Here is a 17,658-nt window from a genome sequence, read left to right on the forward strand (position 1 = left end):
TCCCAGGTCAGAAATTACAAACACAAGAGGTCACAGGTTCAAGGTAAGGGGGGCAAGGTTCAATACAGATATGCGCGGGACATATTTTACACAGAGGGTGGTGGGGGCTTGGAATGCACCACCAAGCAAGGTGGTTGAGGCAGACACGCTAGGATCATTTAAGACTTATCTAGATAGCCACATGAGCAGACTGGGAATAGAGGGGTACAAATGGATGGTCTAGTTAGGAACACATGATTGGTGCAGGCTTGGAGGGCCGAAGGGCCTGTTCCTGTGCTGTATTGTTCTTTGTTCTCTCTTTGTTCTTTGTTTAACAGGAAACTAACTAGAGGTATATCTTTTCATACACAAAACAAGCCTCCTTAAACCTACCTCAGTTTCCTGACAATTTTTTAATCCAATTGCACACTGATCTTCTTATTCCACAAGCATCAATTTTGTTAACCAGCCTTTTATGTGGTATGTTAACAAATGCTTTCTTAAAATCCATTTAGGCGACATCTACAACCTTCCCTTCGTTAAACTGTTACTTGGACAACTGTAGATTAATTAAGCAAAGCTGGCAAAGATAAGGGAAAATCATGTTTGACTAACTTGTTTGGGCTTTTTGATGAGGTAACAGAATGGCTGATGAAGGTAATGCAGTTGATATGTGTATATGGAATTCCAAATGAGATTTGTGGAAGTGCCATGTAACAGTCTTGTCAGAAAAGTTAGAGACCATGAAATAAAAGGGATAGCAGTAACATGGATACAAAGTTTGCTGAATGAGAGGAAATAAAAAGTAGTGACTGGTTCATTTTCAGACTGGAGGAACTTTCCCCATGAATCAGTGTTAGGATCCTACTTTTCTTGATAAATATTAATGACCAAGCAGGGCACAATTTCAAAATAATTTCATAATAATGCAAGGCAGAATTTGAAAATTTGCCAATGACACAAACCTGAAAATATTGTGAATTGTAGGGAGGATAGTGATAAACCTCAAGAGGGAACAGGCAGGCTGATGGAATGGGTGGACAAGTAGCAATGAAATTTAACGCAGAATTATGTAATGTCAGTTATTTTGATAAGAAGAGGAAAGAAATACTAATAATACATACCACTCTTTAGACTAGCAACTCCCAAGGACTGAGCTGAGTGCAGAGTCAAACGAACATCATTATCCTGAATGTACGCTGTTGTCGTCAGAGGATAAAAATTAGCTTGAAGAGGCAGTTTGCTTAAAGTCTGCCTTGGCTGCATCTGGAATCGTAAATTGAACCGAGTCAGTCTTATGTACTTTTTGAAAAAGTCAGTGAACACTTTGCATGAATAACTTATTAAAAATAATTGCCTTGACAGGTGATTTTTGCAAAGTCCAGGGGCAAAAGTGTATATGTACAATAATAGTGATATGGACAGGAATTTGCTGAAGGCAAAACTGAAACATAGGGATTGAATATTTAATTTTCACTTCCTCACAACTTTCTCACAGATTGAAAATTCAGTTCCTGTTGCAGCTGAAGCAATAATGAGGTTCTGATTTTTCTTATCTACAAGAACAGTGCATCCTTTGCAGGAAAGCAGCATGCTTTTTACCCAAGACCAATAAGGGACATCTTTGCTCAGAATTTCCTGTGGTTTCTCTTGGTGTAACTTCAATGGAAGTTCAACACAAACCCTGACACGGTGGCACAGTGGCTAGCACTGCTGCCTCATAGTGCCAGGGACCCAGGTTCAATTCCCGGCTTGGGTCACTATCTGTGCAGAGTTTGCATGTTCTCCTTGTCTGCGTGGGTTTCCTCCGGTGCTCCGGTTTCCTCTCACAGACCAAAGACATGCAGATTAAGTGGATTGGCCATGCTAAATTGCCTCTTAATGTCCAAAGATCTGTAGGTTAGGTGGATTAGCCATGATAAATGCATGGGGTTACAGGGATAGGGTGATCCTGCGTAAGATGCTCTTTTGGAGAGTTGGTGCGGCCTCAACGGGTTGAATAGCCTCTGCTGCACTGTAAGGATTCTATTATTCTATGGATGGGGCTGATCAAGTAAATTCCTTTGACCTCGAGATTCTTGACTGTTATTGGAGCTGCATTCATCCAGGCAAGTGGAGAGTATTGATCACAATCCTGACTTGTGCCTTGTAGATGGTAAACAGGCTTTGGGGATGTGGGAGGTGAGTTGTTATCCACAGAATTCCCAGCCTTTGACCTGCTTTTGTAGACATAGGCCAGAACTCTACCTCGTTGCCTGCCACGGAATCAACATGGGCAAGGGTCCGACAATGGAAATCTCCATTGTCCTCAGGCGAGAATTTCTGGTCTCGGCCAAGCGAGGCTATAAAACCCGTCCATAGTATTTATATAGCTGGTCCAGTTCAGTTTTTGGTCAGTGATAACTCCCAGAAAATTGAAAGAAAGTTGCTGTGGCGACATCTTGACCAATCAGAACCAATTTGCCAGGGAACTATTGTTTCCATAAGTGAAAAAAAATCTTTCTTTATTGGCAATTTGGTGTTTGAACGATGGAAGCAGATTCAACTTTCAAAAGTGAATTGAACATATACTTGTGAAGACTTGCAGAGCTATAAGAGGAATGAGCAGGGGAGTGGGGCTAATTATATGCCTCTTTTTAAAGAGGCAATACAGACATGTCATGCCGAATGCCTTCCTCCTATGTTGTAAGATTCTATGGTTTAGGTCATGACCCATTACACTCTCACTGTGACTATTTTTCACATGCCATATGCAAGGTCAGCAACAGTTATCCCATAATTCAACATAATCGAAAATATTCAATTCAGTCAGGTTAAAGTAATGGCAATGAACATAAGTCTTTATTCAGTTTATTCGAGTATGTTACTTCTATTATGTCAAGTTATTTGCAGACGTAACAGCTTCTCTGAAGCTGTTCATCAGATTTTCCAAATTTTCTAAGTTGGAGTCAACTAAATATAAGGTTACTGTATAACACTTCTGTAAAATAATCACAAAATCAGTCCAACTGGTTGAAGACAAATTGATTCAACAAAGAATGAGTTTGGCATTTCCTTTTCATCACTATTGCATATTTGGTGATTTATTTTTTATTCAGTTACGGGATGTGGGCCTCACTGGCTACGGCAGCATTTATTGCCCATGCCAAGTTGCCTTTCAGAAGGTGTTGGTGAGCTGCCATCTTGAACCACTGCAGTCCTCGAGGTGTAGGTACACCCACAGTGCAGTTACGGAGGGAATTCCAGGATTTTGACCAACAGCAGTGAAGGAACAGCGATATATTTCCAAGTCAGGATGGTGAGTGACTTGCAGGGGAGCCTCCAGGTGGTCGTGTTCCCTGGTATCTGATGCTCTTCTCCTTCTAGATGGTCGTGAGCATGGGTTTGGAAGGTGCTGCCTAAGGAACCTTGGTGAGCTCATGCAGTGCATCTTGTAGATAGCACACACAGCTGCCACCGTTCGTCGGTGGTGGTGGGATTGAGTGTTTGCGCAAGGGGTAGCAATCAAGTGTGCTGCTTGCTCCTGGATGGGATGAACTTCTCGATTGCTGTTGGAGCACTCTTCCAGGCAAGTGGAGAGTATTCCATTACATTTCTGACTTGTGACTTGTAAATGGGGAGTCAGGAGGTGAGTTACTCACCACAGGATTCCTCGTCTTTGACCAACTCCAGTAGCCACAGTATTTATATGCCATGTCCAGTTCAGTTTCTGATCAATAGTAGTCCCTCGGATGATGATAGTGGGGGATTCAGCAATGGAAATGCCACTGAACATCAAGAGGCAATGTTTAGATCCTCTCGTGGAGATGGTCATTGTCTGGCACTTGTGTGACGCGGATGTTATTTAATACATGTCAATCCAAGCCTGGATATTGTCCAGGTCTTGCTGCAGTTGGACATAGGCTGCTTCAGTATCTGAGGAGTTGCTAATGGTGCTGAACATTGTTCGCTAATGACTGCACATCCCCACTTCTGACCTTATGATGGAAGGAAGGGCATTATGAAGCAGGTGAGGATGCTTGGGTCTAGGACACGATCCTGGGGAACTCCTGCAATGACGTCCTGGAGCTGAGATGACTGACCTCCAAACAACCCAACCATCGTCCTTTGTGCTAGGTATGGCTCCTAACAGCGGAGGATTTCCCCCCTGATTCTCACTAATTCCAGTTTTATTATGCCATACTTGATGCCATACTTGGTCAAATGCTGCCTTGATGTCAAGGGCAGTCACTCTCACCTTACCTCTGGCATTCAACTTTTTCGTCCATTTCTGAACCAAGGCTATAACGAGGTCAGCTGAGTGACCCTGGTGGTACCTAAACTGAGAGTCCGTGAGCAGGTTATCGTTGAGTAAGTGCCACTTGATATCATTGTTGATGACCCCTTCCATCACTTTACTAATGGCACGGTAATGTGTGTACAGGACAAAGCCGGGCAATTTTCCACATTGGTAGGTGTTTTAGTTGTACTGGAACTGCTTGGCTTGAGACACGGCAAGTTCTGGAGCACAAGTCTTCAGTCCTATTGCCGGAATACTATCAGGACCAATAGCCTTTTCAGTATTCAGTGCCTTTAGCCATTTCTTGATATCACATGGGGTGAATTAGATTGGCTGAAGACTGACATCTGTGATGATGGGAAACTCCAGAGGACGTCAAGATGGATCATCCACTCGGTACTGCTGGCTAAACACTGTTGCAAATGCTTCAGCCTTATCTTTTGGATTGATGTGCTGGGCTCCTCCATCAATGAGGATGGGAATATTTGTGCAGCCTCCTCCTCCAATGAGTTGCTCAATTGTCCACCACCAATCATGGTTGTATGTGGCAGGACTTCAGAGCTTAGATCTGATCCGTTGGTTGTGAAATTGCTTAGCTCTGTCTAATACTTGCTGCTTATGTTATTTGGCACACAAGTAGTCCAGTTTTGTAGCTTCAGCAGGTTGACACCTCATTTTTAGGCATGCCTGGTGTTGCTCCTGGCATGCCCTCCTACGCTCTTCATCGAACCAGGGTCGATCTCCTGGCTTGGTGGTAATGGTACAGTGGGGAATATGCTGGGCCAGGAGTTTACAGATTGTGGTTCAGTACAGTCCAAGGATGCCCAGTCTTAATCTACTAGATCTATTTGAAGTCTATCACATTTAGCAGTGTGTAGTAGTGCCACACAACACAATGGAGGACATCCTCAATGTGAATATTGATGACCATGATGCGGAGATGCCGGCGTTGGACTGGGGTAGGCATAGTAAAAAGTCTCAACACCAGATTAAAGTCCAACAGGTTTATTTGGTAGCATGAGCTTTTGGCGCGCTGCCCCTTCATCAGTTGAGTGGAGGATTGGGTTCACAAACAGGGCATATATAGGCACAGACTCAATTTACAAGATAATGGTTGGAATGCAAGTTTTAACAGGTAATCAAGTCTTTACAGGTGCAGACAATGCGAGTGAAGAAAGGGTTAAGTACAGGTCAAAGAAGTGTCAATTGTCTCAAGCCAGGACAGTTAGTGAGATTTTGCAAGCCCAGGCAAGTCATGGGGGTTACAGATAGTGTGACATGAAACCAAGATCCCGGTTGAGGCCATCCTCATGTGTGCAGAACTTGGCTATCAGTCTCTGCTCAGCGATTCTGTGTTGTCGTGTGTCTTGAAGGCCACCTTGGAGAACGCTTACCCGAAGATCAGACGCTGAATGCTCGTGACTGCTGAAGTGTTCCCCAATTGGAAGGGAACACCCCTGCCTGGTGATTGTTGAGTGGTGTTCATTCATCCGTTGTCGTAGCGTCTGCATGGTCTTGCCAATGTACCATGCCTCGGGACATCCTTTCCTGCAGCGTATCAGGTAGACAACATTGGATGAGTCGCAAGAGTATGTACCGTGTATCTGGTGGATGGTGTTCTCACGTGAGATGATGGCATCTGTGTCGATGATCCGGCACGTCTTGCAGAGATTGCTATAGCAGGGTTGTGTGATGTCGTGGTCACTGTTCTCCTGAAGGCTGGGAAGTTTGCTGCGGACAATGGTCTGTTTGAGATTGCACGGTTGTTTGAAGGCAAGTAGTGGGGATGTGGGAATGGCCTTGGCAGATGTTTGTCTTCATTGATGACATGTTGAAGGCTCCAGAGAAGATGTCATAGCTTCTCTGCTCCAGGGAAGTACTGGACAACGAAGGGTACTCTGTCCGTCATGTCCCGTGTTTGTCTTCTGAGAAGGTCGGTGCGGTTTTTCGCTGTGGCGCGTTGGAACTGTCGATCGATGAGTCGAGCGCCATATCCTGTTCTTACAAGGGTGTCTTTCAGCATCTGTAGGTGTCTGTTGCGATCCTCCTCATCCGAGTACATCCTGTGCATATGGAGGGCTTATCCGTATGGGTGGCTTCTTTAACGTGTTTAGGGTGGAAGCTGGAGAAATGGAGCATCGTGAGATTATCCGTGGGTTTGCGATACAGTGAAGTGTTGAGGTGACCGTCCTTGATGGAGATGCGTGTCCAAGAATAATATTGATAACAGCACTCAGTATTGTAACAATAATCACTGTCAATATTTATGCTGCAATCTTTAAATGTTGTAGTGAGAATTCAATTGAAAACTAAAGTGAACACAAATACTTAGTTCGATTAAGTTGTAACAAAAATTCCATCAGAATTCTACCATCAAAATTAGAAGTAAAAAGAATGACTGCTGTAAAAATCTAAAATCAAAACAGCTACAACTGATTTCACCATAACAATATATAATGTTTCTTGAAAGTGAGCATCAATCCCACTATGCAACATCTAAGATTAACTATTAATGTAAATTGGGCAGAACTGCCCTTAAAACTTTTTGCATGTATTTCAAATGGTTTAACTACCTGGAAATCATTCAGGTCAGTGTAGAATTGATTGTTGCTTTTGACATCTGTGACTAGCCTCATAGCAATTTCTTGATTTATTTCACCCCTAATATCAACAATATTGGAGATTTCCAGTGATAATCCATCAATCCCTGCATTAGGGAAAAAAAACAATTAAAATTGAACACACATTTACAAAAACTAGAGGGTGATTCTATATTCCTATTCTCCATAGTTCTCCAGATCAAGCCACAAATCATCTTGTATATGCCATCTTATTTACAACTTTGCTCTCTATTGCCTTAGGAGATAACAATTTTCCTTTTAACAATTAATGGAAAAACAGTTTGTCGATCTTTGCCTCAGAATTTTCTCAAGTGTGATTCTGTATGAATATTATTGAAGAGTGAATTAAACAATATGAAAATGCCATTTAAATCAGAGAATCATAGAGCACAAAAGAAGGCCATTTGACACATCATCCCTCCTTTTTCAGCTATCCTATTGGTCCCACTTGCCATATCCCTGAAAATCTTTCTTAATTATCTATAATATACACCAGTTGTAATGCATGTAACATCTACAAGATGCAGTGCAATAATGTGTCAATGTTTCTTCAACAGCACCTTCCAAACCCACAATATCCCACGCACAGAACACCAAGGGCAATGGGGATATGGGAATACCATCATCTCCAAAAGTTATACACCATCAAAACTTGGAATATATCATCATTCCTTCATTGTCACTGGGCTGAAGTTTTTTTAACTCCCTACCTAACAGCATTTTGGGTATACCTACACCATACAAACTGTGACGGTTCAAGAAGGCAGCAGATTATTACCTTCTCAAGGGCAATTAGGAATGGGCAATAAATTCAGGCCTTGCCTGTGATGCGAGTGGGGGTGGGGGGAGGGTGGGTGGTGTGAAGCGGATGGCAGAAAAATATGGTGTGACTGTCCAGGAGTCTTAAGTGTAGAGACGTGACAGCAATGAGACCTTGGAATGATGCAGCCAGAATGAGAAGGTTGTCTATTAGCTTTGCCTACCCTTGAAGCAGAAAGAAATTGTTCTCTCTAACATTCCTGAGACTCATTCTCATTAAATCTATTGGTCAGCAAAAGCTAACCCTTAACAATGATGGGCGCCAACAGTCTCAAAATGAAGGAATGAGATGAATATTCAGGGTTGGATACATGTGATCGAGAGGTATGGGTTTGCTTATGTGCTGGGTCCCAGCGCTTGCCATTGAGGATCCATTAGCCTCCTACGTGGACATCACTGTCCAGTTAACCATGCTCACTATAAGCCTTCTTTCAGAACCCCCAGTGATAGAGAGAATAAGGGAGGGGAGAACCAGAAGGGAGGCCAAGGCTGACTCTGAGTGGGTGAGGGCATAGTCTGGGGCTAGTCATGCAATGGAAATGGGAGGGTACCTGAGCTGCGAGTGGGCAATAGCCACTGGATAATGTGCGGGACTGGCTGCTTTCAGGTGGAGGAGGCCAATGGGTCAGGGAAGGTTCTGATGTTAACAGGCTGTGGCACCAACTTAACTGTCTCTCTTTCTCCTATCCCTCACAGGTCACTGAGCGATATTGGTATGAAGTCAATGGAACTGGATATTCTTCTTATCACAGAGCTGGAAGAGCACAGATACCTGTCGCAATGTACGGTGGCATCCAGGGATGACCCAAAACCTGGAGACCAGGGGACAGAGGGCAGGCTGTTGCTTGACTAGTCTGTGAGACAGCTCTCCCAATGTTGGCCCAAGCCCCTGGATGTGAAGAAGGACTACCTTGCAAGGTCGAGAGGGCTGAGTTTGCTGATACAATTAAGAGTCTTGCTTGGCCATCTTAGAGGGCATTTAGAAGTCAACTACTTTGCTGTGGGTCTGGAGTCACAAAGTCCCAAGTCTGGATGGGAACCAATGCAGGAAGTCAGAGGGAAGTAAGGTGGGGTCAGAAACAAAAGGCAGTAAGGGGAAAAGTGGAAGGCAGAGAAACCAAAGGCAAAAATCAAAAAGGGCCACAGTACAGAGACTGTGGAGAATTCAGTGAATGCATCCAGTAAGGCTAAGAGAAATAAAACACAGGGAGTGTACAAAACATGACAGGACAGATGGTCTGAGGTGTGTTTGTTTTAATGCAGGAACATGAAAGGTAAGGCAGATTAATTTAAAGCTTGGATTACTAGATGGAATTATGATGTTATGGCAATTACACAGACTTGGATGAAAGAAGGGCAGGACTGGCATCTTAGCATTCCAGGATTTAGATGCTTCAGGCAAGACAGAGTGACAAAAGAGGTGGGGGTGTTGCTTTACTGATTAGGGAGAATGTCACAGCTATATAGAGGGAGGACACCTTGGTGAGATCATGCAGTGAGGCCATATGGGTAGAACTCAGGAACAGGAGCGGTGCAATCACACTGTTGGGGTTGTACTACAGACCTCCCAACAGCCAGCATGAAGTGGAGGAACTGATATGTCAGCAGATAATGGGAAGATGTAAAGACAACAGGGTTGTTGTGATGAGCGATTTTAACTTCCCCCACATAGACTGGGATTCCTTTAGTGCCAGGAGCTTGGACGAGGCAGAGTATACAGAGGGTAGTGAATGCTTGGAACGTGCTGCCAGAGGTGGTGGTGGAAACAGATTCTATAACAATGTTCAAGAGGCATCTGGATAGATACATGAATAGGCAGGGAATAGAGGGATATGGACCACGTAAAGGTAAGGAAATATTAGATTAGAGAGGCATCTGTGTTGGCACAGACATGGTGGGCCGCCGAAGGGCCTGTTCCTGTGCTGCACTGTTCTTTGTTCTTTGTCACATGTAGACCAGAACAAGGTGGGATGGCAGATGTCCTTCCCTGAAGCTGAACCAGATATGTTTTTACAATTGACAATAGTTTCATGGTCAGCAATATATTTATAGTTTCGTTTTTTTTATCGAATTCATTCTGATTGCAATCTGTGGAAATTTCAACATTTCATCCTGCAGAGAAATATAGAATCAGTGGCAGCAACACTGCGATGTGTGAAAACTGAATGTGTGAAAACTCCAGAGGTTTGTCAGTTTCACAGGAGTAATATAGCAAAATATTGACAGCTCCATTAGCATTACTATTGCATAACCCCCAGATCAATAATTCTCACCTCATTCTCATATCACAGTGGAAAACAAACTGGGAAACAAACAGAGAATTTTTTAGGTTTGAGCAATGGGTGGCACGGTGGCACAGTAGTTAGCACTGCCTCACAGTGGCAGGGATCTGGGTTCAATCTGTGACTGTGTGGAGTTTGCACATTCTCCCCATGTCTGCGTGGGTTTTCTCCAGGTGCTCTGGTTTCCTTCCATAGTCCAAAGATGCGGTTAGGTAGATTAGCCATGGTAATTTGCCCCTTAGTTTCCCAAGATGTATGGGTTAGATGGATTAGCTATGGTAAACGTGTGGGGTTACGGGGATAGGGCGGGGTGGTGGGCCTGGTAAGATGCTCTTTCAGAGAGTCGGTGTTAACTCGATGGGCCTATTGGCCTCCTTCTGCACTGGAGGGATTCTATGATTCTTCAGAAAGGTGAGAGGATTAATCCATTTTGCAACGTTGCAGTTTGTCTCATTCAAAATTTACCTAGCTTATGATATAGAACTTTCTGAATGTTTCCTACCTGCCAAGTGATTATAATTGAGAATGCATTTCACAATAGGTTCAGTTGAAGATTATCTTATTCACCATAATGACACAAGTTCAGAAGAGTCGGTGAGAAATACAAAGACACCAAACACAATCTGGATTTTATAAAAACCCGCATTCTATAAATATCTACACAATTTGATAATTTCATATCTCAGATGGAAAAGGGTGGCACAAAGGTGATAATCAGAAACTACTTTTAATGGAACCTAAGGTATTGCCCATATTAAACAGGACAGGGTTGTTTCGTCACTAGTGCCGAAAAGCTTGCTAACCTACTGAGTTGAAACCAAGACTTGTAAGAAAACAAATTTCCTGGGCAAAAGTCCAAGCTGTTCAGAACAAAGGATTCAGCATAAAGAAATCAAAAATAAAACCGCCTAAATTCTATTTCTTCACCATAATAAACTTTAAATTTGACTACAGCAGCCATTTTGAACTTTATGTTATGGGATGATCAATACAGTCTTCATTGCTGTTCTAATATATTATGGCAAAAGAAAATAGCAATTTTAAGTTCTGAAAAAACTGGAAATTTGAAGAAGAGACAAATTTATACCAAAGTTGTAGCTGTTCTTACCAGACACGTTATTGAGCCGTATTGAATGTGTGAAGTGCTGGTAGATGCATACCATTTCTGAAAAAATTGGGCCACGAGTTATTCTCAAAATAGGAGGTTCTGAAGGAACATATGGCTATAAGAGAAGGTACAATAAAATAATTAAAATTGGTGAACTCAAAATGACTAAACAGCGTTGCAACATACATTAGGAAGTTCAATTTTTTTTAAAGGTTTACGTACTGTCACACTAACACACTTGTTCCATCATTGTGCTTAATGGAGGCCAGCAAATAAAAACTGCAACAGGTGGACAAAAAAACTTGGAAAGAACTTGCAAGGCAGGGAAGATTTGCATGGCCTCAGTGATATTTTTCCATTCTGTGACCTCCTCCTTTCACTCAAGAGAGAATACACCACAAGTGCCAATAACTAAAGCCGTAAGTTTGATGATCTGAGCGCTTTACTTAAAACATTTGTAATTAAGATTAAATAAGTTAGGATTTTTGTATAACTTATGTTTTGAAGAATTTTAATATAAAAGCTCATATCACTTTTGATCTCAAGGTAAATATGGATTTGGAATATGAATTATAGCGTTTGGGCCTATCAAGCCCATTCAAGGTAACATTTCAATATCCACCTCATTAAACATATTCTTAAACTACTCCAGAGATTACTCCTTTATTAAGGGCTGGATTTACCGTCTACCCATCCCATGTTTTGTGGCGGCAGGAGGCAGTCTGCTGTTGTCAACAGGGTTTCCCATTGAATGCACTCCTCATCGCCGTGAAACCCACAACAAAGGGTGCGCTGTCGGCATGAATCTTGGCGTGAATAGCCAGAAGAGATGACATGCATGGGAGAGATGTGCAATTTCAGTGGTGAAATCTGCCATTAGTCAACAATACTGCAGCTTTGAATAGTCTATAAACAATCCTCCTGGTCAAACAGGGAAGCTTTTGCACCATAGTCACAACTTTCCTGCCCAACTCCATTGTCATTAACATAAGGCTTATTGAGATCACAAAATTGGCACGGGTATTTTTTCAAATTTAAATTCCACTTGTAAACATTTCACATTACAATGGTTACATTTTATTCATGCTGGCATCACTGTTATTTGTTGAGACTAGCTTGATCTAAATGTACTGGCACACCTTATAGTTGGCAGACATTGTTGGTTACAGGGAGTTAGGGACATTTTCTTTTTTGTGGAAAAAAGTGTGTTTTTTGTTCACTCTTTATTAATTGTTTATGTTAATGTCCTTCTTCCTCTTCTCAGGCAGTTCCTTGGAGTTAAGAATGTTTTGGTTCCACACTAAAAACAAGTTCTCTTGTGCAGGTGGAGCAGATGGAGGATCAGGTGGGTGGGATACCTGGGTTGCCACGTGTTCCTTTTGTTTTCGACGCTTGGCTTCAGCTTGTTCTCGGCAACGAAACACACGGTTTTCAGCTCCTTCCCAAATGCCTTTTCACCACTTTGGATGGTCTTGGGTCAGGGATTTTCAGGTGTTGGTGGAAATGTTGTACTTTTTCAAGGAGGCATTGAGGGTGTCCTTGAAATGTTTCTTCAGTTCTCCTGGGGCTTGCTCGTTTTGTCAAAGCTCTGAGTACAGCGCTTGTTTCGGGAGTCTCATGTCAGACATGCAGATGAGGTTATTGGCCCAGAGGGCTGATGAGGTGTGGTCAGTGCTTCGAAGCTTGGAGATGTTGGCCTGATCGAGAACGCTGATGTTGGTGCACCTATCCTGCCAATGGATTTGCAGGCTCTTGCAGAGGCAGCACTGCTGGTACTGCTCCAGGGTTTTGAGGTGCCAGCAATCCATGTCTCTGAGCCATGTAGGAGGATGGGGGTTGTCACGACTATTCTGTAGACCATGAGTTTGGTGCCGGGTCTGAGGGAGGGTGGAGGGGTATCACTACTATTCTGTAGACCATGAGTTTGGTGCCGGGTCTGAGGTCCTGGTCTTCAAACACACACTACCTCAGGTGACTGAAGTTAGTGCTGGCACACTGAAGGTAATGTTGAACTTCATCGTCAATGTTTGCCCTTTTTGACAGTTGGCTCCCAAGGTACAGAAAGTGATCCATGTTCTCCAAGGCCTTGCTGTGGATTACTTTAATTGACACTTTCATTAGGCCATAATTAAAAATAAGTTTTATTTAAGAAAGTGGAAAGCTATCATTGAATGACTTTTTTTAAAGCTTTTTTTAAACACATTCTCCTGTCTATTGGGTTTCTATACTGTGTATAGTGGGTAAATGTGCATGGAAGTGCCACAGCTTGTCATGGGGCATGAGGGGCCACAGGGACTATGTGGAAGGGGTATACCTTGGCAGGGGAGGCATTAGGAGGAGCTTTTGAAATTACCTTTCTAAAGGTTTTCTCATTCAGACTATGGTTTATGACACCACTAAGGTGCTGTGAACTCCAAATCTTTGAAAAGCTGGCCGAGAGCAAATTGCAAGGGGCCAGGGCATTCCTATCCCCACAAAAGAGCCATCCAGGTTGAAAGTGCAGGGTGTAGGCTCACAACCCAAACCATCCTAAATCTTTAATTCCTGAAAATCAGAAGCCCCGGAATGGGGTCAGGAATCCCAAAACCAGCACTTGCCGGCTGTTTTTAAAGTGCTTGTGAGTCATCCTGCCTAAGCAAAGATTTAGCCCCAGCTCTTCTTCAAATCACTCTGCTTATTGTCATTGAGATGGAGCATGAGTTGAAAACACTCCAACACAAAAAGGATGAAAGCAGTATGTCAACAGTTTGCTCTAGTTTTTGGTAATACCTCCTAGGGACGTAGAATCAAAATGATAAAATAGGACCCTCTAAGTGCTGAGCGGACATGAAACTGCGAGTGTTTCAGATCTAACTTTTAGACCCGTTCTCAGGCGCCCCCATACACACTCTGCCTGCAAAAGTATCAGCGATTCCGAATCTCACTGCACAAGCCTGTGGGCCGGGCGTAACATGCCCGAAACCCTGCAGCTCCAATTGGCGCCTCCAACTGTGCATGTGCAGAAAAAAAATGATAGAATAACGCTCCCCTGCCACAATGCTCCTGATGTGGAGATGCCGGCGTTGGACTGGAGTGAACACAGTAAGAAGTCTCACAACACCAGGTTAAAGTCCAACAGGTTTATTTGGTAGCAAATACCATAAGCTTTCGGAGCGCTGCTCCTTCGTCAGATGGAGTGGAAATGTGCTCCTCTGAAGCACATTTCCACTCCATCTGACGAAGGAGCAGCGCTCCGAAAGCTTATGGTATTTGCTACCAAATAAACCTGTTGGACTTTAACCTGGTGTTGTGAGACTTCTTACAATGCTCCTGGGCCAGATAATGCTTCCCCCGTCCTCCACAGACATTGCCTCACCCTCCACAACATTACTGACCGCCTGATTCCCCCACCCCCCCGCCACCCAGAACAATCGCGGGCCCCTCCCTCCCTTACCCCCCACTGTTCTCAGGCAGAGTGACAGTGGATCCCCCTTCCCCCCCCCACCACTGATCTCAGGCAGAGGACCTCCCTTCCCCACACACTCCCCACTCCCCCCACCACCGATTTCAAGCAGAGAGCCGTCGGACACTAGGCACCTACCTCCTCACTAACTGGAGCGCCCGAATTGGACTTTTGTGGACCATGTCTGTTTTGCGCTGAATCTGGATGGGCAAATGCGATGGTAAAAAAGGAGGAAGTGCCAGTAAGGTTGGGCATGCAGCCCATTAAGTCAATTTAAATGCATTTGCACGGAAGCGGGCACGGATCGTGCTACTCACCCCATGCCCAACTTTACCATGTTTTGTGCCTGAAAACGGGCGCAATGTGAGGTAAAATCAGGCCCAGAGTCTCAGAATGGGACTGTGAGACCGATAATATGCAGAATAAGAGGAACCCAGGTGAATTAAGAGTCACAGAAACAAATCCTATTCAGCTAGTACAATGTACTTGTTACAAGGAGGAGGTACTTCCTAAAAGTAGGAGGTATTGGGGTTCTTGAGAAACATTAAGGTAGACAAGTCCCCAGGGCCTGATGGGATATACCCCAGAATACGGAGAGAGGCAAGGGAGGAAATTGCTGGGGCCTTGAGAGAAATCTTTGTATCCTCACTAGCTACAGGGGAGGTCCCAGAGGATTGGAGAATAGCCAATGTTGTTCCTTTGTTTAAGAAGGGTAGCAAGAATAATCCAGGTAATGGCAGGCCGGTGAGCCTTACATCAGTGGTAGGGAAATTATTGGAGAGGATTCTTCGAGACAGGATTGATTCCCATTTGGAAATAAGCGGACGTATTAGTAAGAGGCAACATGGTTTTGTGAAGGGGAGGTCATGTCTCACGAACTTGATTGAGTTTTTCGAGGAAATGACGAAGATGATTGATGAGGGTAGGGCAGTGAATGTTGTTTACATGGACTTCAGTAAGGCCTTTGACAAGGTCCCTCATGGCAGACTGGTGCAGAAGGTGAAGTCGCATGGGATCAGAGGTGAGCTGGCAAGGTGGATACAAAACTGGTTCGGTCAAAGAAGACAGAGGGTAGCAGTGGAAGGGTGCGTTTCTGAATGGAGGGCTGTGACAAGTGGTGTTCCTCAGGGATCAGTGCTGGGACCTTTGCTGTTTGTGATATATATAAATGATTTGGAGGAAAATGTAACAGGTTTGATTAGTAAGTTTGCGGACGACACAAAGGTTGGTGGATTTGCGGATAACGATGAGGACCATCAGATGATACAGCAGGATATAGATCAGTTGGAGACTTGGGTGGAGAGATGGCAGATGGAGTTTAATCCGGACAAATGTGAGGTAATGCATTTTGGAAGGTCTAATACAGATAGGAAATATACAGTAAGTGGCAGAACCCTTAGGAGTATTGATAGGCAAAGGGATCTGGGTGTACAGGTACACAGGTCACTGAAAGTGGCAATGCAAATGGAGAAGGTATTCAAGAAGGCATACGGCATGCTTGCCTTCAACGGCCGGGGCATTGAGTTTAAAAATTGTCAAGTCATGTTGCAGCTTTATAGAACCTTAGTTCAGTTGGACAGCATGGTGCATGCTTGGAGGGCTGAAGGCCTGTTCCTGTGCTGTAATTTTCTTTGTTCTTTGTACTTGGGAGGATAAGGATAAAGAGTGTCAGAACAGTCAGAACGGTGATCAAGGTACCATGGAGCAAGGAGCCTGTCCTAACAGGGGAGGTTTTAATCTTCCATAATTCCCTAGATTCAGGAAGGTTCCACTAGATTGGAAAATAGTAAATGTAACTCCTTTATTCAAAGAGGGAGACAGAAAGCAGGAAACTACAGGCCAGTTACTTTAGTATCTGTCGTAGAGAAAATGGTCAAAGCAATTATTAAAGATGTTCAATTCTGGTCGCCACACTACCAGAAGGATGTGGAGGCTTTGGAGAGAGTCCAGAAAAGATTTATCAAGATGTTGCCTAGTATGGAGGGCATTAGCTATGAGGAGAGGTTGGAGAAACTTGGTTTGTTCTCACTGGAGTGACGGAGGTTGAGGGGCGACCTGATAGAAGTCTACAAGATTATGAGAGGCATGGACAGAGTGGATAGTCAGAAGCTTTTTCCCAGGGTGGAAGAGTCAATTACTAGGGGGCACAGGTTTAAGGTCCGAGGGGCAAGGTTTAAAGGAGATGTACGAGGCAGATGTTTTACACAGAGAGTAGTGGGTGCCTGGAACTCGTTGCCGGGGGAGGTAGTGGAAGCAGATATGATAGTGACTTTTAAGGGGCGTCTTGACAAGTACATGAATGAGATGGGAATAGAGGGATATGGTCCCCGGAAGGGTAGGGGGTTTTAGTTCAGTTGGACAGCATGGTGCATGCTTGGAGGGCTGAAGGCCTGTTCCTGTGCTGTAATTTTCTTTGTTCTTTGTACTTGGGAGGATAAGGATAAAGAGTGTCAGAACAGTCAGAACGGTGATCAAGGTACCATGGAGCAAGGAGCCTGTCCTAACAGGGGAGGTTTTAATCTTCCATAATTCCCTAGATTCAGGAAGGTTCCACTAGATTGGAAAATAGTAAATGTAACTCCTTTATTCAAAGAGGGAGACAGAAAGCAGGAAACTACAGGCCAGTTACTTTAGTATCTGTCGTAGAGAAAATGGTCAAAGCAATTATTAAAGATGTTATAGCAGGGCACTTGGAAAAATTCAAGGTATTCAGGAAGAATCCACATGGTTTTGTGAAAGGGAAATCATGTTTGACCAATTTATTGGAGTTCTTTGAAGAATGTGGATAAAGGGGAAATCGGTGGATATATCATGTTTAGATTTCTAGAGGACATGTGCTAAGGCACCACAGCAAAGCTTATTGCAAAAAAAGCTCATAGTACAGAGAGTAGCATATTTGCATAAATAGAAGACTGGTTAGTTAACAGAGAGTAGGCATAAATGAGTAATTTTCTGATTGGCAAGAGTGGTGTGCCACACGAATCAGTGCTGGGGCCTCAGCTTTTTACAATTTATATCAATGACTTATATATAGGAACCAAAGGTATGGTTGCTAAATTTGCTTATGACACAAAGATAGGTAGGAAAGCAAGTTATAAGGAGGACATAAGGAGCTAGGGAGATAGATG

General features: G+C 43.6%; 1 protein-coding gene across 4 annotated transcripts in view; it reads right to left on the reverse strand.

The window, feature by feature from the left end:
• Positions 1–17,658, reverse strand: part of man2a1 (mannosidase, alpha, class 2A, member 1) — a 159,055-nt gene that overhangs the window by 10,031 nt on the left and 131,366 nt on the right. For all 4 annotated transcript variants that reach the window (XM_078214678.1, XM_078214677.1, XM_078214681.1 and 1 more), the window contains 3 exons: positions 11,089–11,203; positions 6,832–6,965; positions 1,104–1,245 (listed from right to left, as the gene is read on the reverse strand). In XM_078214678.1, the coding sequence (XP_078070804.1) occupies positions 1,104–1,245; positions 6,832–6,965; positions 11,089–11,203 (391 nt within the window). The remainder of the gene's footprint in view (positions 1–1,103; positions 1,246–6,831; positions 6,966–11,088; positions 11,204–17,658) is intronic.

The sequence above is a fragment of the Mustelus asterias genome, chromosome 6 (genome assembly GCF_964213995.1).
Source record: "Mustelus asterias chromosome 6, sMusAst1.hap1.1, whole genome shotgun sequence".
In the NCBI taxonomy this organism is placed as follows: Eukaryota; Metazoa; Chordata; class Chondrichthyes; order Carcharhiniformes; family Triakidae; genus Mustelus; species Mustelus asterias.